The 24987-nt window shown below is 36.5% G+C and overlaps 1 protein-coding gene across 1 annotated transcript in view; it reads right to left on the bottom strand.

Annotated features, from left to right (window-relative positions):
- Positions 1–9312: 9312 nt before the first annotated feature.
- INPP4B (inositol polyphosphate-4-phosphatase type II B) overlaps positions 9313–24987 on the bottom strand; it is a 284394-nt gene continuing 268719 nt past the window's right edge. Inside the window, exon 25 of the mRNA XM_026089466.1 lies at positions 9313–9956. Within this exon, the coding sequence (XP_025945251.1) occupies positions 9824–9956 (133 nt within the window). The 3' untranslated portion in view covers positions 9313–9823. The remainder of the gene's footprint in view (positions 9957–24987) is intronic.

The raw sequence follows: 24987 nt of genomic DNA, 5'->3' as shown, positions 1-24987 counted from the left end.
TGAACTGTATTTGATTATCCCACAGATGATTAGGTGGGTAGTTTCCCATCTTTTCTGGCTTATGTTCACATTAATTTTGTTACTGGTTCCAGACTTTGGTTGTCTCACCAGAATCCACATCATAACCTTGCCTTCTCAACAAAATATCATGAAATCTCATTTTAAAAATTACATTTTTCAGGTCTTAGAGAAGCAGGTGTTCTACTTAACATAGCCTACATCTGAAAAGGCTAATCTGCCATATTGTCCCTACTGCGCAATAAAAGCAGATGCAACTGTTGATTGGTATGGCTGATGAACCTGATTCAGATAGCCTACATTTTACCCAAATCCATTACCTTGTAATTGTCTAGACATATCAAAAACAAAGCTGACACGCAGAATTTCCTGTGGGTGAACTGGATCCTTTCTTTGTAGGTATCATCTAATAGCATGACTTGTACATAATATTCACTAAACCCCAAATTATCATACTTCTAAAGAGTACTCTATCGAGCACTTCTGAGAGTGCTCAAATGGGAAACTTGTGCAATGCTTCTCCTAACCCAGTTCTCCATTCAGGTACCCAAATTATTACATAAACAAGAAACAAAAGCAGAAAGGTAGATTATCAAAGTTTCTGCTGGAGAAGAACCAGGTACAAAACAATTCTTATAGCCTTATATTTATACATTGCTGATGGTGCTTGGGTTTTGAAGGCTGGATGATTCAGATTTACAGACTCACTGAAGTATCTATTCAAAGGTGGCATTTCTCTGTCTGATTACATTCTGTAATGCCATGTTTTCTGAGATCGTAAACTTATATCTGCTTGAGTACATCATTAATATCAATGAGTTTTCATTCACCAGTTGACTTTGTCTACAAAAACAACCACAAAGGCTGTAATTTGTCTCTCAAATATAGAAATCTAAGCCCTATTGCAAACAACTCCAGTCACTTGGTTTGGTAAAACTTTAGCTTGGTTTTTGAATTTTTGCCCCAAACATTGAACATGCATCTTACTCCAGATGTCCCTAAATCATTCATTACCAGAAGCTGGGAGAGCCCTGTTAGGAGGTTCACTGGGTAAGTAAGCCCTGCTCTTACACTGTTCCCTACGTATTGACTCCTTGTCACTGTTAGAGCCAGGATGAAGGAAGAGGAATCTTTGGCCTAATTTTTACATTAACTCTTTGTTTCTATGATTTACACAACAAGCCATATGTAAAGACCTAGCATAGCCAAGAGGGGCTAGGACAAGGCAAATGGTCAACACATTTAGCAGGCCCCAGGTTTCTGACAGCTTTGTAATCCATGGAGGATCAGCCACAAACTGAAAATACTCTCCTTGCAATTATTGGATCTGGGCAGTTCCAGGCCTAGCGAGTATGCAGTCACCCGTCTCCCAGACTTACCTCTCTGAATGAGCCATGTAGAGCARTTAGTTAATCTGCATTTGAGCACATAGTCTCCTTTAGTGCAATTGCTGAGCCTCTCTGACACCAGTGGCTCAAGAGTCTTACACAATCCATCTGCCTTGGGGGGCATCGAGACTCCTGGTGCCCAAATGTGCTAATTTCAGCATCTAAATGTGGATCTCAGTGCTGCAAATGGAGCATGTATATGGGAACATAGATCTCTTCATGGGTCCTTCACATAATATAGCATAAACTGAGTAGTCTTCTAACTGAAAATATCAACTGAAACATAATCACAGCATGATCATGAATTGAAAAATTTAAAACATTTTTTGTTTCACATCACACAAATTTAAACAGCGTGGAAACCCTAGCCCCAGAGATGTGCATTATTTGTAGAAGATGCTCTAACCAACTCTAGAGTAGCAGTCAGCTGGAAAAAGAATCTTGAATTAGGAAATATGTGCTTCAGGGCACTAATCATAGTAAAGGATAATTTTGAATTAGCATCACTGTAATTCTAAGACAAATCCATTGACTCAGTCACAAGGGCTTCCCTTCAAAACCTGTCATTTCATAGCAGTCTCTTTCTCCAGACGCTTAACAGCCATGGTAATAGAAAGTTGCACTTGGAGCATGGAAATTGGTGAGTTATCTGCAATGCTGCCTTTGCGTAAGTTAGTATCAGGTATATAGTCTGCTTCATGGCTTTGAACAGAGTAACGTGGCATTTTTATTAACTCTACGATTTCCCTTTGTGTGATCAGTTGTTTGTGTGTGTGCATATGCAGACAGTTAATATAACTTGACAGAGAGTTCAGTGCTTTATTACTGCTAGAAATTGTAGTATTTTCTTTTTAATGATGTCCAAACAAATTAACTGTTAAAAATAAACTGCATGGTAGCACAGTGGGAAGTGGAATTTAGGAGGCTGAAGATCAAAAGGAATTAAGTGCCAGAGCTCTGGCCTGTGTGCTTGTAAAAATTGATTTGACTTAATAGGTTTAATGCAAAAGGGAATTGCATTGTGTGCGCTACTTTACTGTTGATTTTTAAAAAGTGTGGGAGCACATCTTCCCTGCTGATGTCCATTAACTATGCCCATGAATACATAAATATAAATTGGGTGCTTCACTTTTTTTAAAACCAACTCTTATCAGCATTTTATAGCTGAGCACACTAGCTGGATTCACACAAAAAACTGCTAAGAGCTGCTATTTTCCAATCATCTGAAATGCTCACTACTTTTTCCCTTATTGAGATTAAAAAAATAAAAGCCTTGAGTTTTATTTCTTCATTTTTGCAATAACCCTCTGTTTCAACAAAGTGCGGAGATGGTGCATCATAAGCAGGTCAAGTTAGCCATTAAAAAGACTGGCTAATATTACTTACTGGTATTTTATGAGGTATCTTTTCAGGTTTTTTTCGGGGTGATGACAACTTGATTTGCATCAAAATTTCCTATGAAACAGTTTAAAATATTTAACTTACCTAAAGAAGATCTTTCTGTTTATATTGGGTCTTGTAATCACCCTCTAAAAGGTCTATTAATCTTCTTCAGATGTGAAATCCAGAGGCACAATGCTTATAAACCACAAAAAAAAAAAAAAAGAAAAAAGAAAAAAACCCTGCCTTGATCTGTTCTGTGCTCACTTCTTACCTTCTCAGTTAAGCAGTGTCTTGGTCACTTACTTTTGTGATAGTGTACAAAGTGGTAGGACCATTTCTATGCAAAATCATTTTGTGCCAAAAATCTTTCTTGCAGCAGAGCAAGTGTACTTCTCATTAATGTAATGGGTAAGGACAGTACTTAAACAGCTTGCATAGAAATGTATATGGTCTATTTATTTGGGTAAAGCAAGCAGAGCACAGTCCAATTAGCCCCTAGAACTTCATTGTTCTTAATCCCATTAACAATGTTGCCATAGGTCTGCTGAAGACTGAGATCCATACAAGACTCAGCAGTCCTCCTGCAGCAGTATGCAGCAGAGCTCCCACTGACTCAACTAGTGGGAGAGACAGTCATACACGACCGTCACGTTTTGAATATACATATTCTCAGTGCCAGCAACGGATGTCCCAGCGCAGACCAATGCAGATTATGTTTCAGACACATCAGATTGTACTTCTGCTCAAACATGCCCCAAGATAACTTTGGAAAGAGAAGTGATGAAAGCAGATATATTTTTACTATCATACTACGGTTCCATTTCTTTACTGTTGCAGTCTTCTTCTCCCTTTTCTAGCCTTTAAAATTCTGTCATAAGAAAAGTGTTTCCTAATCTACATACAAGATAAAATCTGTAAGCATGCAATGTGAGACAAAGTATATTTAAAGATTGTCACTTTCATTAGTAAGAGACAAAATTCCTAGACTGAACGCTAACAGATGTTTTATAACTTATTACCATAATAACCATAAGTTCCCGGTGCTTTCTAAAGGTAATCAAGAACTGTGCAGGTAATTAACATCTCACTGAATTTATCAGTGTAAAGCAACTAAACATATAAACACAGGAAGTAAATCATGCAACAAGCTTCTAATCATAGTACTAACAATACAGAAGGTGAGCCACATTTTACTGTATTTTGTAGACAAAACAAGTTTTCAGCTACATTTCAGCCAGCCACAGAGAACTTACCTTTTATGGTGAAGATACATAATATAATAAATCTGTGTGTATATTAAAAAAAAAAAAAAACACAGAAACAACCTGTGTTTATTTTACAGTGTCTAGAATCCAGGAAGAAACACTGAGATAATGAAGATAAAATACCAGCTAAAGCATGCCACTTTGCATTTTTAAGAGGTTTCATTATGAAAGATGTTGATCCCACCCCTGTTACATTGAGTAATTCTCTACGGGTCAGTAGTTACGTGAAAGGGTTTCTTTATGAGTATGTTAATGTTTTGTTTGGTTTTAATTAGGAAATGTTAAACCCGCCTGTTTCTGAGATGAAAACTGTAGTAATACTAAGAACAATAGAAACAATTAATTTATGGTCATTGCAGGYTTTTTACTCTTGCCTCAGAGCTTTTCTTAAATATTTGCTCTTTGAATAGTGCTCAGACATATAGGCTTTCACTGACTCCTTTAGGAGTGAACCCATTCTTAGCATCGTGCAGAATCTGCCCTCTGGACATTGGCACCATCTTGAAAATGAAAAATGAGTAACAAACACAAAAAGTCAGAAACTTAAAAAATAAACATCACATTTATTTAAATAAAAATATACACATAGTGTACAATGGACATGGCTTACAGACAGCAATGAAACAAAATGCTAAATCCTGCAGTACAAAAAAAGTTGAATTGCTTAGTTGTGCTTCAGTTCTCTGAATTAAACACACTGTGGACTGAAGTCCTATTAATGTTACCAATACAAATAGCCCCATGCACTCCAGARAGTGAGACAGAACCACTACAGTGGAACAGCTACACCAAATGAGAACGAGTACCAAAGTAACCTGGGATTTTAGAAATTTTGAAGTCAGGCTCTTCATAAACAAAACAGAAGAGCTGACAACTTTTGAAGTAATTTGCATGCCAAATGGAAAGAGTACAAAACACCATTGCCAAAAGTTAGATGTCTAAGAGCAGCACAGTCCAAATCCCACTGCTCCAAACCCCACAGATTCAGAGCACTCTATTACCATACCCTTTCTACCATAATCCTTTCTCCCTGTCAGCACCCAAACGCTCATGCTTTTTGTTTTTAAGCTCTTTGGAATATGGATATATTGGTTCACAAGTGTCTTCTGTTTTATTCATTATGAAGTATTCAGTCTTATGTATATTTCAGCAAATGCAATTGTTATTCTTGGATCATCAGTAATATGCTGAATTTCTTCTTAGTTTATTATTGTAGATGATATTGAGAGAAAGGGAAAATAAAAAAATGCTTGAGTGCTGCAGAGTAAGTTGAACCCTTTGGCAACGCAACACAAACACTGTTGATGTGTTGCATGATTAAGGAAAAGCCATTCATGTTCTAGAGACTGATATCTGTGAAATTTTTTCTTTTTTCTTTAACAAAACAGTTTGTGATGCTTTTTTTGAAAACATGCATTCTACAAGGCAAATTTCTGTTTTAAAGAACATTTAACAACTTTAAAGCACTTTGAATGTAAACATCTGCTTTTAAGCTGCAAATAAGTGAAAAACAAGATGAAAACTCATGTCTCATACTATCGCCTGTACAGTACACTTCCTCTTTACAATAAAAAAGCATAAATACAGAGATATCAATGGTTTCAAGTCTACAACATAGCCAACTGACACAATATATGTTTAAGATTGTTAATTGATTACATCTGTTAACTCACAAGTAATTTTGCTGCATAGATTTTAACACAATTTGTTTATTACAACTGGTGATGTTCAGTGCATTTCCTGTTTTTGTTTTGTTTTGATCAGCCGACTATAGGATTTCCTGGAACATCTTTTAAAACTAGAAATATAAATGAGTTTATTTTCTGAAGATCAAAATAGGGGTATTATACACTAGGCTTCAAAATGATATGCTGCCCTTCTTCGCACCTAAATTGCTAATGATGATTTAGAATACCATTACATTTTAATTCACTTAAAATAACAATTTTCATCAGGATTGATTGTTTTAGACACAAAAATTTGTTCTTTAACTTTCTTGCTTTACTTACATAATGCCAAAAGTTTGGAAAGTGCMAAAATTAACAGTGCAAAGGACTTCATTAAGGCTCGCTCTTTATTATTATTTTGTTGGCTTCAGCTATCCTTCTATATTATTTATTCTTTGTAGCACATACATTGCTAGTATTCCATCAAAATACACAGCTTCACATAGACAAAATCAGATAACATAATTAAAATTTTCTCTGTTTCCTAATTGCTCCATAAAAAACCCAAAGTATAAACATTGATAAGAACTCCCCAAAAGAAGATTTCAGAAGAAAAGACCAGGCTGCTTACTAATGCCAGGCCTATGCATGTCATGTATTATAGCACTATTACAACTATCTCTAAGAAAACATTACATTAACTTTCCTTTCACCCCCTTTTTAGGCATGTTAAACTAATTTTCTATTTAGATGCTAACCTCATACAAGCATGTAACAATGCACTGTACAAATATTCAAAGCTAGAAGCCCTCACTTCAGGTTTTCTCAAGGCAGATCCTGATTGCCTTATTCATACAAATATCTTTGTTGAGCAAGATGGGCAGGATGGGGTTTTAGATGCCAGATATATATTTTAAAGTTAATCTTCTAGACATTGAATATTGTCCTTCCCTCAGAATAGAATATTTCATACCTTACAAAAGTTTTAAGAAAGCAGATATGAAGTATTTTCCGTGAATCTGCCACTAAAATCAGTATGTTTCCCATAACCCTTTGCAAGCGAATAGTATAGCCTGCTCATAAAAATATTACTGCTCTGATATTCACAGTGAACTAGAAGTATATGTGCAAGACCTCAAGGATAATTTAACTCCTCCATTAAGCACTCAGACAATACACAGGGCTCAAATATGGCTTCTACAGACAGTAAATACACAGTAAATTTGTAACATAACTATTAACCTGCAGCAAAAACTTCTTTGTGTTTCTTTATAAAAGTCAAACCAGAAAAACACACTAGTTTCGTATCAATGCTTAGCTGACAACTCATTTTTGGTAACAAAGCCTCTGCCTGCATAAACAGCAGTGGGCCCCCAGCAGGCAGTGACACTCGCTCTTTGGAACCAAACGAGGAAATATTGAGCTTAATGCATATTTCAGTACTGAAGTAACAAGTTTCTTCCAGGACACTTGGAACTGTGTCAGCAGGTTTTACAGGGGTCTTAGTAACATACAAAAAGATGTTCAGATCAAAAACTTGGCATAACAGTTCAGCCTTAAAAAACCTTCAGCCTCAAAACCCAAGCTACACTTCTGTAATAGCCCAAGCCCAATAAAGTCTCACTGCAGTGCACTGATGTGGTATTTTTCTAATTATCTTTAACAAGTAACAGATGATTTAATTTCACAAGGACATGCTGCGAGTGGCTGTTAAGGTAAGGATAGAAAATTAATGCTTTTTTTGCACTAATGTGGCTTCACTATTGAAAACTTCTTAAATATAAAGGTAACATGATAGTCTCAATGGCAATTCAGATCCCAAGTGTGATTTAAATGCTGAGGAAAAATCTTGAAAGAGGGCTTTCCTGATAAGAAGTCTATAGAATATCATATTTTGAACTTGTCAGAATGCCCAAGGGGATTGAGGTRAAGTAGTATAGGAACCTACAGTACTTACCAGAGAATACCATCCCACCAAAGAATTTTGCAGATTGTTTAAAATTACTGTAGAAAGGCTATCATTCTCTATTATACATCTACGGGATTATTTCAGAGTTGCATGAGGAATTTACCACTGTTTCTAAACTGTATATGTAATTTTTTAACGTTAATAATAAACACGTCAGAAAGGATAGTAAGGGCTAATGTAGCAATCAGATTAACAGAACAGAACATTACTTCCTTAGGAAGACTTGTGCTCCATAAACCTGCAAATAAGATTTTGTACAGGTCAGCTGTGTAATGGTTAAATACCCAAATACAAACACAAATCTATGCACACATCCACCCATCCTCCCACTGAGTAGTGCCTGCTTCTACTGGTACATGACAGGAAAAATCAAGGCATTATATTCTCATCTGCCTGATTTTATCTATAACACACTGCTGACTCTTCTGACATCTACTGCAAAGTAATACATTCGAACAGGAAAAAAAAAAAAAGCCATGCATGATAGAACATTCTAATGGAGGCATATAACATGAACAAACAATAAATGCACCAAAACACTATTCAAGTGATATATTTTACTTTGCAAATCTGTTCCAATTCATTATGTAAATATATCAGATAGGTGAATTCCAGGCTACACTGAAGTCAACAAACGTTGGAATGAGGATCTCTTCCTGATGTTTTACTAGCTGGCCAAAAGCCTGATCTTGCAAATCTACAAGACAGGTTTAATTTTACTCACATGCCAGATTATTTTCATGTAGTCACCCATTTATAATTTGCAGGATCAGGCTCTTAAATATATATTTTATTAGTATAGCAACAGATTTATACCCAGTATCTTAATGGATTAAAAAGAACATTAATTCATCATTCATCAAGATTTCTGTGGCTTCTGTAAGAGCAAGCAAACATTAACCTCTTCATCCTTGGCAAATATGTGTTCCTACAGATCCTTAAATTTCCAATGCAGTTTCATTTGGATAAAATTCTCATATTTCTGTTCTATATATTTTTCTCAGAATGAAAGCATTGATTACACAAAGGTCAAGTGAATACTTTTTTTTTTTTTAATTGTATTTCACAGGGGGCAGGAGAAGGAAATTGATGAATACAATTAAAAAAATGCTCTCTGCAAGACAAATTCAGGACTAACACAAGCTGGCAGAAGCATTAAAATTAATTTTTAAAGTTGATGGTTGTCTTTTGTGCTAGAGGGTCTACATGCAGCATTACAAATTTGATGCAAATCAGCTGTAGTAGCTAACTAGTCCTGATATAGCAGGTTACTGTAATTATAATGCTTAGACTTTGTAAAAACACATAGCCTAAAAATATATGTTAACTCCTGTATATAACAACTCTATTTTACCTACTGCTAACAAAAATTTAGTTTTCAGGGTTTACAGTAAACAGCAACATGACAGGTCAAATTCAGGTCACCTTACCCGAAGAATTAATCTTGATTTCAATGTGATTTATGTGCAAGTGAAACAGGTGGTATTTGGCTATGGTTCAGAAAGCCAAGAATAATACATCCAAATGAACTGCAAGGAACCGGAATGAAATTACATGCTGTAATTATTAAAAAYATATTAAAAATATATTATGTAATTACCATGCTTATCTAAAGAAGCAAAATGTAATTACCAAATTTATATTCAGCCCAGGGATTAAGATTAGCATCTTTCATAAACAGTTTTATGCAGGATTTGATCAAAACCTAGGCTTTATGTTTTTTTTCCCCGAAAACACTATTTGCAGCAGGAAGAGAACCCTTAAATCTCAGATTTTGGTTCAGAGTCAAAATGCCACCTTCTAAATTGCTAACATCAATTCCTATAGCAATCCACATTTCCCTTTTTGATCTTCTATCAAACTACTCAAAAAGTTTTGCCAGCTGGCTAATGGGCCATACTAAGTTTCAACTTTGTGCAGAAAAGCTGAATATATTTGTTTTTGAGAACATTCAGTCCACTACTTTTTCATGATGTTTTATTTCATAATGACTAGCTGTACTTATTTTAAAATGATAAAACCTGATAAAGATAACATCGACTGTTACACATTGCCAATTAATAACTCATAAACAGCAATTTTTATATTCACTAATTAGCATAGATGTATGTTCCTGATTACATTTTTTTAAACTTAGGTGTCAGCTTTTCCATATGTCCCTTCTGGAGGTCTGTAGTACTTTGGGAAAGCCATCAGCTGTATCATGTTGAATGCATACTTTCTGCATTTGACATTCTTCAGTACATTCTCTATGCGGCATCCTTCTCTAGTGAAAGGGGGAAAAAGTACAACTTCATGAAACACAGAATAAATAAATATGTTTTATTGGTTCATTGCAGAGTTTCAGCAACAGTTGAAGTAAAAATAACAAAGATTCAACTCTACATTTTTGTTTTCCACAAGTGATGATACATCTTACAAAATTAAATCCAAGGCCAGGCCCAATACAGTTATTGCCCTCAGAAATAGGTGATAAGATTTTTTTTCCATAATATATTTGCCCTTAAGCTTTAAAGCTTAGTAAAAAAAAAAATTTAATGATACTTTGATTCTGATTCCAGAAATATATTTGCCTTTTAAACATTCTCATATTTTTCAAATTGCTTACTATATATGTGAGAGTACCTGTTGCCCTAAAAATGAGTTTTCTAGGAATAAGGCATTTTATTAAGTCTGGCCCTATAGATTCGTGAAGGAAAGTTTCATCTCTGTTTCATTTCCCGTATGTTCAGCTTTGCAATGAAAAAAGAGAAATGGCTTTTCAAATAGCCCAATCCAACTCTCTGCTTTATAAAGGAAAGATGCTTGTTCACATACAGTACAAAAGTCACAAGTGCCAAAGTGGTGCATCAAGACATAAACAGGACTTTGTTAAAAAGAATATAAAAGTGTCTTGAAAGCAAAAGCAACTAAAGCAACAATAACAAACAGGTTAATTTAATTACAAAACAGAACTTACTCTATTCCATTTAGTCACTTGACAAAAAAGGGTTAGATGTAACAAAGTAATAACCTATTTGTCAAACAAAAAAGATCCCATCAGCTAATAACAACAAGGAAATTAACACAAAGAAAGTAAGTCTCACAAACCACCGCCCTGTAATATTTGGCTGGGGTTAGTTTGTATTGTGCAAATTCATTTTTAATTTTTTTATTTTATCAGACTAATTATTACTCTGGAAAAAGGGGTTCAAGCATTCAGGATTCCACATCATCTTATATACAGTGACAGCATTTTAAGTGGGCTTTCTTTGAGCTTATTACAGTGGGAAAGGTTTACCATGAACAGAAAGAGCAAATCAATTCACTCAATGCATAGTATACTTCTTAGAGTTCAGAAAAAAGTAGTGAAAACATTGTACATTTCAGACATTTGTATCTTAAAGGTGAATCCTTGGGGTCTGAAAATGTAGAAATATTACAGCATAATTCCTTTTTCTAAAGTTAGTTTGTTACTGTTTGTAGAAAAGAAAGGAACACAAGTGCAGTTTATTGATATTTGGCTAATAGCAAAGCAAGACTTAAAATAAGCCACACAACCAGCAAGTGTGAGCTGACAAGCAGCAAGGCGACAGGATAGAAGTGTCGAGAAGTTGGCTTGTTATCAGTTAGACAGCCTGTTTCGGGATCATCCGATTCATTCAGTGCTCCCTGGGTTTGTCTGCTGTTAAACAGGGGAAGTTAGGAACAAACAGAACAGCATTTAAACAGCAAAGAAAGCCAACATGTAGGTATTCTGACAACAAAGAGAAACCAAATACAGCCATTCTGATACAAAGGACTTAGGCTAAGTACTTCCATGTATTTAATCTATTTTACAATTTGCGTGGGAAGCACAATGACTAATGCTTTTTAAATCCTGCTAAGTTCCTTGAAGAAGTATTCACAACTTTACATTAAAAATATAAGTTATGAGATGAGCTATACTATCACTGAAACAAACACACACACWGACCAGAAATGAAATAAGGAGGTAAACAAATAGTTAAGGAAACAAAAAAGATCACAAATGTGGCACAATGTGGCATTGGCAAAACAGTGTCTCCATGGTGTTCACAGGTTTTTCAGTCCTGCTTCACTGTCTGTCAAGAAATAGATAGGCAGAAGTAGAAAGGGCACATGCTCTTTTGGAAAGAATTGCAACTATTCTACAATAATTTTAAAATGTTGGTAAATTGACCTAAAAATGACTTATTTGAAAATTCATTAGTGCTGGTGACTCAGCTTTGAAGTCAATAGCAGTTCTTTCTGTTTAAAGGTTCACATCTACATTACTGAAAGAAAATTACCTTGTACCTTGCTCAGTCGACTCAGGAGCTAATCTGCTTACAGTGAAGTTCTTCTGAATCACTTTAAGTTGTGCAGCCAACGTACCAGAGCAGCAGGGATAGCTTCAAATCACTGCCAATCTTTTCTGTTGTAGCCCTGATGGCTTCTATACAAGTAGGATTATGCATACTTCAGCTATACCTTTTCCATCTCTCTAAAGTTACATTTATTTGTACATGCTCAGGATTCCTGTTTATGGAGTTCCTTTGGGCAGTAATGACACTTAATCTTCTATTTTTCTATGAGCCACAAATATTCTGGGATTCAAAGATAACATCATTTTTTTGTGTGAATTTAAGACTATCCAGATAGATTACAACACAGTGGTTTTTCAGATACATGGGTCCCAAGTATGTTGTCTGTCAAGAAAGAAAATACTGGAAGACCATAAAGAGATTGTAAGACAGTAAAGGTAACATCGCACAGCCCTAAGTAAAATGAGAACAGTACAGTTCTAATATCACTGTTGAAGACAGCAGCAGTCACTTCATCTTATAGACAGTCTGCCTTTCTGACTTGAATGTTAAAAGGCAATGTTGAATCTCTTGAGCTAGGATATCAAGCGAGGTGCAAGAATTGCATTTACAAATGGAATCCTATGAAAGGAGTTGATCAAAACCATTCCTCGCACAATTTTCCTTTAAAAAAAAGCCTTTCAAAATAAGTTCATCAGTTGTTCTTTGCTTTGAACATTCAATCCATAAAAAATAAAGACAACCCTCCATGCTATTTTAAATACTAAAATAAAAATGAAAAAAACCCCTAATACTTGAGTGACATCTAGATCACTGCAATTAATGGCCTGCTGCTCTTGGTCTACAGTTTTCAAATGTACGCAGAATTCAAACACTATCTTAGACAAAATCCTCTCAGAAACTATCAAGAAATGAAGCTGACTGTATCTGCCATGCTAATTGTCAATAGTGTGACTTGCACTGAAATACATAATTGTGTTCTATATTAGACCACTCCCGTTAACACCCTTGTCTCCTCAAAGTTCCTTGCTCTTCTGCTCACAATTTTGTCATTTGTGAACAGTTGTGAGGATTCAATCCCCTTTTCTTTATTATTTTTTTTTACTTTATCATGTATTTCTACATACTTTTAAAAGTATGCAGCTTGCAATTTTTCCTTTCCCTTCTTAATCTCTACAGGAATCTCACAAGTCTGCATCTGACATTTTTCTACTGTCTGCTTACCCTTTTCTACTCTTCTGGGTGAGCCTGTTGGTTTCAGCTTATCCTCTTTATGCCCACAACTGACAGCTCTAGCTCAGCCCACATAGTCCCATATCTTAATTTCTAGCCACTTTCCACATTGTCAGCTTAGCTGCATTTGGACAGTTCTTCCTGGATGTCTTTATCACAAACTTCCTATGCGCGCTTACGGCAGAGTGGACACAGACTGAACTCTTTTCTCTGAAAGGGTCCATCTAGGCAGTGACAGAAGTTCACTGTTCAGTAAGTTTGCACAGCTATTGCATACGCTTTCCTCACTATAAAGTACTGATTAGGTACTTCATTATGAAGGGCTTTCATGCAGCCTGTCAGCTTAGTTTTGCATGCTATTAATTTATTCTAAGCAGGCTGAGTTACACGCTTGCATGTTCCCCCTACAGAGGCACAACCCTTCTACTTCTGTAGGGTGCCCTGCTCTATGTTTTGCTCCGTATCTCATTGACAGTGTTAGTTTCTTATCTATGTTTCTACAAGWCCCATTAGCATCAGTGAGATTTATGTAGCTGTGATGATGGGAATACAGATAAAAGCCATTTGGTTCTGTTATTTTTTTAAATAGAAAAGCCCACAGTACATTTGTTCTTTGATATGCTGAAAAGAAGGATCAGTGTTTTTCGACATAAGAAGTCCTCTCTCCCTTCGGGAAAACCACTCAACAACTGATGCATGGGGACTTCTGTTCCACAAATTAGTCACATCATTCTGTGCATGATTCAATGAGACATCTCCAAAATGGACAAGAGGATCCAACTTCATTACTAGCTACCTAAGAACAAGACTGAGTGAAATACTTAAATGTGCTTTTAATTTAAGAAGAATATTTCACCATTGTCAGATGCTTTGCTAAACTCACTCTACAAATACGTTCCAATGCACTGCAGTGACAGAGCCTTCTAACAAACTTCACAGTGTTTTCTGTAGTGGCTAGTGTAGCTAGTTAAAGTGAGGACCTAAACTCAGCTGTCTGTAACATGACAGTTTGGAACATTATTCCCCCTGGCTCATATCAAACCTGGTGGAAGTTTTACTGCATCAAACAGCATGCATCCAGTTGGTGGCATGTCAGTTGGATTTATTTAGCTTCCAGTCTGACACTCAGCACAGTCAGAACAGAGTGGTATCTGATCCTATTAYGGTGTGAAGATAAAGCTATAGCTTTTGATGTTCACTTGGTCACAAACCATACTCACTCAGAGCTCTGAACTCACACCAAGAGGGAAGGAGGAAGGCTCCCAAAAAATCTAGCAAATTTGTATTTTGTGCATACACACAGTTTTAAGAGGAAAAGGTGAAAGCTTGTAGATCTGTAACATCTGGGGTCATTAATACCTCTCTAACCTGTATTACTATATTTTATTCATTTTATTTGAGGCTTACAGCATAGCACAGATATGTCCTATCAGCCAAGACTGCAGTAAGTTTAATGATGATATAATCATTTCAGTCTGCCTTCTAATTCACTTGGTGTTTTATCATCTTAAACTCCTATTGGGATAATGTTGCATGCCTGTCAAACGAGACAAAGCAAAACAGCAGGTATTTTCTGTTGCCTTATAATTCAGATGATGAATTGTTTAAAACTCTAAGCACTGAAGCAAGGACAATGAAAATGGTGTGGGGGAAAAAAGAACTGTCTCAAGAGTCCTTACGAAGTCAAGCATACGCATGAGGGCACACTCTGGCTTTTGATTACCAGTCACACTGCTCAGCCTTCCCTGTGCAGTGTTTTTGGAGGAGACGTATTTTAATGCTTGGGGGATGTATGCAACTCATGGTAAGACTTTTTCAGCTCCAGTTGAGTTACACCTATTAATGACACTGGAAAGGCTAAGTTGTGCTAATGCAATGTTGCAAGCAGAATGGATAGGCAGCTTTCAGTCAACACAAGAATTCCCAGTGCTAGCAGTGGCTTCATTCTGAATTCATGTCTTACAGCATGGATACTTTCTGGAAATTTTCTTTTTTGCAAACAGAACTCAAGAAAGGAGTTTCTGGTCCTTTTCTTGTCAAACTCCAGTGCTGACAAAGAAAAATGGCAAAAATTAGATGCTTCTCTTTTAATCCCTTCCAGCAATAGCTGCAAAGACATTTCTTTAAATAGCAGTGATTGCTAAGAGTTCTTCATCTTAAAGAATTAAATTAATTGATTAATAGAATTAAATAGAAATTAAATAGAATAGAATTAAATTAATTCTAATATAAAATTTAGGAAAATACCCATATATTAAAAAAAAAAAGCATGTAYTCCTCTATAGTTTACTAGCATGTGATGATACATAAGAGCACCATTTCTTTGTTCACATAATCACAGTTTAATAATAAAAATAATACCCAAGTATTCGGTTATTTAACATAAATTAGAGAGTATAGATAGAGCTCAACATTTGGCATATGACAGATTTCCTGAAAATACAGTACTGTAGAACTGAGATCTAGTTGTGACATCAGGTTGTACCTGACAGAGAGTTTTAGCCAATGAAGAGGGAAGTTCTGAGAGAAATATTTTGACTGCTTAACATATGGAATTTGTTTCAATATTGCCCTACATTAAAAACAAACACTAAGGTAAACTTCAGTTTGTTTAGACAACAATTCAGACAGACCTGAAAAATAGAAAAATTTCCAGTTTGACTGAATGTGCCCCAAAACTGTTGGCTCACCAAAGAACAAAAACCCCACGGTTTATCCATGTTAACTTTAACATACCATAAACTGTGTAAAGAGATGAAAGAGCAGCTTCAAGTTTTATATGCAATATACACAAAACATGTTATTTCAAAATATAAAACTCCATCAGTGTAAATCCTAGTGCTACAGAAATCATTGCTGCCTTAAGAAGAATTAATATTTGACTGTGTCTCTCTGATACAAGACACCTACAAGAGCCTTTTTTTCCCCTGACTTTAAAGTGACTGTACAGCAGAATAGTAACATTCACAAAATTTATACAGTAACAACAAAACATTCCAGTCAAGAATTGCAATGCTCTTTAACTCACTGCGACCTTTAAGACATCTACCCTAGCAGTTCAGCCCTGCCCACAGCAGGTCCCTGGCACTGAAGCTAGAAGGCAAACCCAAGTTCACAGCACGTCACTGCAGCCTCTTAGCCACCAAAAGATGTTGCCCACTGGAGGAGGCCACCTCGTGGGAAAGGTCCCTCAGTCGCGCCAACTCCCGACTGCCCTGGCAGAGCCTGGGGGGGTGCAAGTCTGCATAGGCCACAGCTCTGCCAGGAACCATTTAAGAATTTCACTGCGAAAAATGGCTGAGGCCAGGGCCTCAAAACTTTCCCTAGTGGAAGCATGGGCAGAGCCTCACAGTCCTGCAAAGTGATTCAGGTAACTATGTAAGAGACTAGTTCAGCACCAAAACATGAACAATGTGTCGGAATGATTCTTCTTTACCAGGCAGGACAGTTGAACAATTTTGGAAATATGGTTTTCACCTCTGTTATACTCCAAGCACAGGATTGGCTGTTTCATCCTACTATTCACCAACACTGCTATGCAATATTACACATTAATTCTACAAAGGTTTCTCTTTTGAACCAAAAATATGATTCTAATAATCCTTCCAGATTGTGCATCTTTTATGAAGTATTAGGATACATATATTACATATAAGCAAAACTCTCAGGACAAAATTGCAAAAACTTTCCTGACAAACTTATCTTACAAATTTTGAAATTCAATCCAATGTGCAACCAATTTTAAAGCAAATGTGATCTGTGTCCGTGCAGAAACCCAGCAAGTTGCAGGCTTCTTAGTTACCTGACAATGTGTGAAATGAGGATGAGTACATCCTTCAAGTAAGTTCTGAACATACAAAACGTTTTCCTTGCATAAGGTTATGTCACTAGTATTGTTGCCTAATGAGTCACACTTCTTCTGATATGTTTCTCTCATAGCAATGGAGTTTTACCAAGGATGTGATTATACATTTAGTTCATATAGCACACTGAAACATAAACCCATGATAAATTCTCTCTCTCATATGTCTAATTGAGTCTTAAATACTTTTGGTTGACTGTGAAGAAAAACCTTCACAAATCATCTCCTTGCTGCTGGCAAAGATTTTTCAGCCTTTTTTTTTCTTCCACATGGTGAAAAATAGTGTCAAAGTTGATTTAAGGGGTGAAAAAGGCTTGCTGTACAACTAAACAGCCAAGCATGAAAAATGGTTCTTAAAATCTGACATTAATTTCTAGATGTTCAAATCTCAGACCCATGGGAAGGATGACAAAATTAAGGACAGAGAAAACTGCTACTATAAACCAAGGGTCAGTTGAGAACCTGTTGCATTTGTAGTTTAGGTCCTTTCAAGCGAAGAGGTTAATAAACAGCAATGGATATAAATCTGAATGTTAACGGTGTATATCTGCAGCTGCAGTTCAAGCTATACAAAAGGCAAAACGGGACTGCTTCTGATTAATGAAACTAATCCACATAAACTCTTCATGGGATTAACCAAATGAGTGAGTCATAGCAAACATCTGAAAACTACTTTTCCATCTCAAGAAGTAAATAAAGCCAGTTTGTTAATTGCTTCCAGCCAACATACTGATACTGTTTTTTATAAACACATTAACAGTTTAAGATCTGATCTGTTTGGATCTCAGCCATCCTGTGAGCACTGGTACTACACACAGTATGTGGGAGTGTTTATGCAAGTGGAGTTAGTGCACATGTAGCTTTCTTAATCAGAAAAATACATTTAAACCTGACTTCAATGGGTGCATTAGTTCTGCTACCAGCAACACTAAATACAGCAAAGAAAGCTCTCCTACCTAGACTATTAACCAAAACCCCCTACCCAAAAGTGTATATAGGCTGAGATGCACACTGTAGTTATCTGGAGATGCCACCCCAACAGTCCTATCAATAAACCACCTTCTCCTTTCTTTAGCAGGTTAACTTTAGTCACAACCAAGAGAGATTTGTAAAACTCAAGCAACACCCTCTTTAAACACAAAACGCACTACTTCTACATCCCCTTTCTTCAGATCACACAACAGGGCTGAGCTGAGATTCTTGTGAGCCAAAAGTGTTCATTGTCCTTTCTGATAAYAGGTAGAAACTTTGAAGAACAAAGCCTCTGTATGGGAAATTAAGAGAGTTATGTACCTGTTTTCTATTTAGCTGTTTCTATTCTGTTTCTGTTTAGAAGACTGCAAATGTTTCTGGAGTCTACCCTCAGAAGGAATTATTTTTTCCCTCCAAGTAGCAATCAGGAAGTTTAAAAGATTTGAACTTTAATCAGTGTATTTGTATATTTTACAAGCATTTTTTCTTTGTCTGTTGTCACTACTCACATTTGCAAGGAACATTTTATGATGAGTAATGCTGCAGGTTTCTCAGTAAATTTGAAACAGACTCTTCTGGCTCCCTTCATCGTGTTATTTCAAAAAGTTACTACCAGCATAGACCATCACTTTTTAAGTAAAAATAGCACTGTTCTGATGGGGAGAGTGAAGAGATGAAAATGCACACAATTTTGCTTCTACGATTTCCTGAAATAAACGACCTTTTGAAAATTTCTGGTAACTGCGGACAAAAAAAATTCAATAAGGAGTATATTTACCTTCCATTTCCCTAAACCTTTGCTAGCAGAAACGAATAAACAGACAAAACATAATTCAGGGGCAAATATCTTCCTCTTTATAATAATGCCACGTTTTCCCTACTGCTACACTGAAATCAAGGACAGGGTTTGGTTCAGTACAGTTGTAGTAATTTCGTTTGCCAAAGGTGAAAGATGCAGCTCTCAGGATACACTCTGTGAACTATGTGCAGGACTCCCTGAACAGAACAAGAAGAGTTCATTACACTGGCAGTATCACTTAATGATGAGCTAAGTCACGGGCAGATGAGAAAAAAACCGTTAATTTACTACTTTACCAGGATTGAACCATCAAATACTTTTTTTAAAATCTGTGGGGGGGGGGGTTTCCCCCCTCTGTATCCCAGATTTTATTCTGTAAAACACAGAATCAGTAGAAAGAGGTGACACTCTCACCAGGGTTATTCACTACAATGCCTTGGGAACTTCAGCCTAGAAAAAACCCCCCAGAAATCTGGCATCTCCTGCAACTTCAGACTCTCAGGAGTGGAGATATGTAAAGTAATGAATTTCCCCAAGCGTGTCCACAGCAAGTTGCATGTGGAACTGCAACACGGTACAGCAGTGGGGCTTTCCACTCAACTTTGGTCACTGCCATCATTTACAAATAAGCAGAATGTACACTACTGTACATACATACAATTGGGGAAAAGAGGGGGGATTTATTAAGAAAATTCCAAACCATGTAACATATAATTGAAAAGACCCAACATTTTGTGAAAAACCTACCCATCTATAATCTATCATTATTTTCTCCTGAAGAAGCAGCAAGCTAGCAGCATTATTTGAGCTTCCCTTCTTCCCCAGGAGGGCACAAGGAAGCTAGCAGGAGGGTATAAATCTTCCTTTACTGACATGGATAGTTATYTCTGACTGTGTTTTTCTCCCTGGTCATGTATGCTGGTTATTTTGTATGCTAGAAGGAAAACAGTTTAAGAAATATTCCAATAAAATACCATCTCATGGTGCTCCCACTTTACATAAACACTACACCAATTTTCCGGGGGGGGGGGGAAGTCTTTTGAAATATCTTCAGTGTCCCTGAAACATAACACTGCATGAGATCGTGCTGGAAGCAATTCCACCATCTCCTCTTTTATACTGCTTTTACAGGAATACAGTTCCCTAACCAGCCAAGTCTGAGATGCATTATTCCTGGCACTGTTTATGTTTCTAGTCATGTTTGTGTACTTGGTCATCATGATAGCTGAAGACCGTGATGTCCTAAGTGAGTTTTCTTTAATCACTCTGAGAAAAACAGTGCGACTCCTTCACATGAAAGTATTTGGCTTGAATAGCTGTGAGCCAGAGTCCAGGTGGTCAAATAGAAAAATCTAAAGTCCAGCCAAATAGCACACAGGTTGTTAATTAGAAACACTTCATCTCCACAAATGCCCATTACAATGGCAGGCCTTGAGGAATTCTGCTTCCCTTTTAATTTTTAATAAATGCTAATGACCTTCAATTATCTTGTAACATATCTCACATTAACCTTACTGGGAATGATACTGCCCTTTGGGGTCCTGTGAGATGTGTCAGCATTCACAGTCCTTTATGGTACCCACTCACGGTCAATGAACTGTGAAAAAGTGCATCCACCTACTCTAACCTAAGCAGGTTGTTGCTTTCCTTACATTTTGGTTAATACTATGCTTCTGTGGCTGTTGCACAGCACTTGCAGACTTCCAGAAACAAAACAATTTCCCTTTTTAACATGCATTTACTGCACTGGTCAGAACACAGCAAAGACCAAGACTTTTAAACTGTTCAAATTATCCTCTGTCAGGAACACAAATATATATAGACAGGTATGCAACACTCTCTTTTAGAAAAAGCTCACAGCCACTTTCACCATTTTACTCTCAATTAGCCTTTACTAAAAACTAAACCAGAACTTTGCAGCATCTCACCAGAGCCCAACTAACACATGCAAAGGATGTTGGAATCATGCTTGTCTCATTTTATTGGTATTTAATCCCGAGTTAGTTAAAAATAAATTTCGTAATGTGCTATTAATGTGCTGCTACTGACAGCTTAAATGCAATCAATAAAACACCAAAGCTGCAATTAAACAGCAAAAGTAATTTTTAAAAATTATCACTGCTTAGCTACAGGCTTCTCTTGTTATCTCATTAATATACACAGGGTGTAGAGTTGGCTTGTGCACTGTTTTGTACAACTAGATTAACATCATCGTTCTCAGTCTCTTACAACATGGTTAAAGCAAACAATTAGCAGAAATGCCCTAAGTTATTTTTGTTCAGTTTTGTTCTTTGCATGAACATGTAGAGATAGCAGATATGTGACTCAAACAAAGCTAAAGACATGTGAGTGCAGGCCAGCGATTGTGCTTGTCAAACAGGTACATATATCAATGCAGACAGACTATTTTGGTGCATGAAATCGTAAGTGACATTCTCCCCTGGCAAGGTACACAGTAATGAAAAACCTGTAGAATGCTGTAAAAATATTAAAACTTGATAATCCATCCTAAACTAATACAAATTTCAGTGGAAAAATGACAGTTTTACATTGGCCAATAATAACGTTCTCTGTTTTGAGCTCAGGATAATTATTAACAACCAAAGAAATAACAGACAACCTGAGGACAAGGAAGAAGTTATCTACCAAACATTTGTTTCCCTAAAGAGGTGATATTTTATTTAGAAAGCTTCCACTCCCTCCCATTCATACAGTCAAATGATTAGTGACATATTTTATATTTCTACAATACCAGGCTACTTACTAATACTAGCTACAAATGAGTTCTTTCAGAAATAAACACATCAAATCACATAAGTAGAAAAATCAGAACAATAACATTAACTATACACTGAAGAGTGTTTTGAAAAAACTTCTCTACACATATACCTAAAATGGCTAAATATTTGCAGATTTCACAGTGTTCCCCAAATTCTTTAGGCTAGAGTAACTTAGTGTCTGGAAGAATTGTCAAATTTTAAAGTTAGCCACCAACACRTATAAATAGTATTTTAAGATAATGGCACTTCAAATACACTGATTAATGACCACTGCTCTCTATACAAAGAGGCTAACAAAAACAAACTTTTACCCCAAGATACCAAAGCATGCACTAGGCACTTTATCACAGGAAATAAGCAGATAAATAAAGGAAGCAGTCAGAATATTTCAGTGGCTGCAGGTTAAACAGCAATTTAATAGTGCACTTTTTACCAGTTGTTTATAACACCTCATAGTTTCTCTAACCTCACGATGATAAATATATTGGTGTCTGGTGCTATATTTATGTTTAAAACACTACAGCTTAGTGTGCTGATGCCAGCAAAACCTCCCCCATTCCAAACTTTGCCATCTTACCATTATTTTACCATCAGTTGTTCAGTAGGATAATTAAAAAATACACTTCCAAGATCTGCTCCAAATCCTTCAAAGGTTGACACATTGTCTTTTCCCCAACCTGAAGCATCAAAAGTCTTTAGGTGCCAAATTTAGCAACATCGGCTTCCCATATGTCTGCAGAACATCCACAGCAGGATTCAGAGCCTCTAAATTAGGCAGTTACCACCCTCTAATGTGTGTATGAGGAGCATAAACACTTAACTTAGATATTCAAATGATAAATGCCTAAAGTTTTATGATGGAAACAGCTTGATTATGAGCGTTTTCACCGAGTTCAAGAGGAGGCTTTGGGATAAGATTTCTCCAATGGCTAATCGCCCAGTGTTTTTTCCCCTATCTTTACAGGGCTTTATAATCTCCAGCCCATGCACAGGGCTACCACTGTATCACCTGCTAAATGCATAACATCGCCAGTTCCCTCAGCTTATCCATTACTCTTTCTCTACATGCACAGACTTCCTCCTTCACATAGTACTCAAGAAAAGGCACAAAGAAGATATCAGCTCTGTGAAGACTGCTTGGAGTGATCCAACAGCAATAGATGTAAACCATTAGAGGGTTTTGATCCAACTTGTAGTTCCCTCCTCCTTCAGTCAACACTCATGCATTCAAAACCAAAACCACATAAACCACCAAAATAATTCTAATACAAAACCCTGAAGAGTGATGTAAAGCAAGTACATTCTAAATCAAGACAGTAAATTAGGATTTTAATCATAAGCTTAAACTTCACAGCCCTCCTGTGAAGGTAAGACCACCCCTTGCAATAATATGGGCTGTACTGACTTCATCTGTCAGAGATATGAAAGAAAACACAAAGCAATGAAAACAAAAGCAAGACAGGAAACAATGCTAAATGCTAAGACAGGAAACAAATAYCAGAGTAGAAAATGAAATAAAGCTAAAAGTGGCTGGATTACAAGGCCAAAGCAGGCCAAATCCTTATCCAAAAAGGACACAAATACAATGGTGCACACGACAAGAATGCATCTTTCCCCTCAAGCATCATTAATTCACCAGAGACTCCTTCAGCAGCTCAAAGCTCTTCTTGAAAGGACAATGCAATTCATAAGTTCTGTGTTGCACTCAATTACATATATATGAGAGAACATTAATTGGATTAAACACTTCTGCCAAATATAAGATCAGATGTTTCAATTCATCCTCTTGTCTTACTACATCAGAGTTGAGCTATAACGTTCTACCAGCCTGAACCTCACTCGCCTCAGATATCTTTTCCAGCACCATAAATATTGTTGAACAGGACAGCTAACAGCATAGACTTTCAGGCTCACCTGACTAAAGACTGTTTTTAAAGGACACTCTTGATTTTTCTCTGTAATGAGAATTAAAGAAAAAGAAAAGATTTATGAGCAAGCAATTGTCTGGTTTGGGTTATGTTACAACATGACACAGAACATTAAGCTTTGCAACAAGACTAAACATTTTTTATTTCTCTTTTGGCATTCCATACCCAATGGACCGTATAGCAATTTTATTTTTGCCATAAAAGGTCATTTGACTTTATCTCCGTTGTAATATGTATTTTATTTAATAAACTTTATAATAATAAAAAACTACTAAAAACACTGCTCTGTTCAAGGATTACTATTCAGAGGAGGTTCATTGAGTTCCATTAGTTTTAGCATCTGTGTTCTAAGTTGCAGACAGCTTCAAAAGTAGCTATTGAGGTAATACACTGCTTCATTTACAAAGGAAATTGGATGCTTAATGCATTTTGTAATGCAATAGCAACAAAGTGGTAGCATTTGCATAAAACAGCCCACCACAATAGCAGGTGCTGATCCTGCCTGAGAAAAGGTCATTTGACTTTTGCTAACTCAGTGTGGGCTCATTACTCCATCTGGATATATATTACCATGGAGCTCAGCAAAGTCCATGTTACAAAATACCAGAGTTGGGAAGGTTTGTTACCTCATCTGTGCCTAGAAAAGCCAAATGCATGGAAAGACGAAACATTTCAACTTAGCACATTGCATGGACCATTTGTGGAGAACAGACTGGCCAGAAAAGATTGATCATGGCCTCATAAAGAWCTGCATTCCCTTCTGCGTTTGCTATGTCTGCTTGGAGGAGAGGACAGAAAATGGCCCACTGGAAACCTCTTTCTACAGATGGCAGATTTTTAGCCAGTATTTGTTGGCATAGTTCCTTTGACTTTGCTAGAGCTATGTTGGTTTATGTCAGGTGAAGGATACTTAATGTATGTGGCACAAATGAGTACTTTCGAAAACACACAAGGCCAAATTCAAAGAATTTGGAGGAGACAGTGGCCATTACCACCACTGTACTGACTGGATTGCAGCACTGGGATTGTAAAACACATTTGTGAAAGTTTGGCTTCTCAAGTGGATTTTAAATGGTTTGATCATCCTGTTTTATAGGATCAGAGTCTTTGAATTCACTCATTATTTCTTAGAATTATTGCATCATGTTAGTCATGCAGATCATGTTTTCTTCCTTTGAATATGTATTTATGTAGATCTGATTCAAACTTAAAACACAAAATTGAATTCTTAATGATCTTCCTATATTCACTTCAACAACATGCAAAGCAGTAACTTTCAGTTCTTAATCTGCTTGAGAGGGGAACACTCTCAAAACAGAACCACGCCTGGAAAATACCCATACTGTATCTCAGCACTTGTATAAGCATGCAGGAGATGATCGAAACTGAGTTCAAGTTCATTACAGCCTCATTTCAAGT

This window comes from Apteryx rowi, unplaced genomic scaffold, assembly GCF_003343035.1.
Source record: "Apteryx rowi isolate R43461 unplaced genomic scaffold, aptRow1 scaffold_816, whole genome shotgun sequence".
NCBI classification, from domain to species: domain Eukaryota; kingdom Metazoa; phylum Chordata; class Aves; order Apterygiformes; family Apterygidae; genus Apteryx; species Apteryx rowi.
The sequence above is the reverse complement of the archived record's forward strand: the minus strand, read 5'-3'. Positions and strand labels throughout refer to the sequence as shown.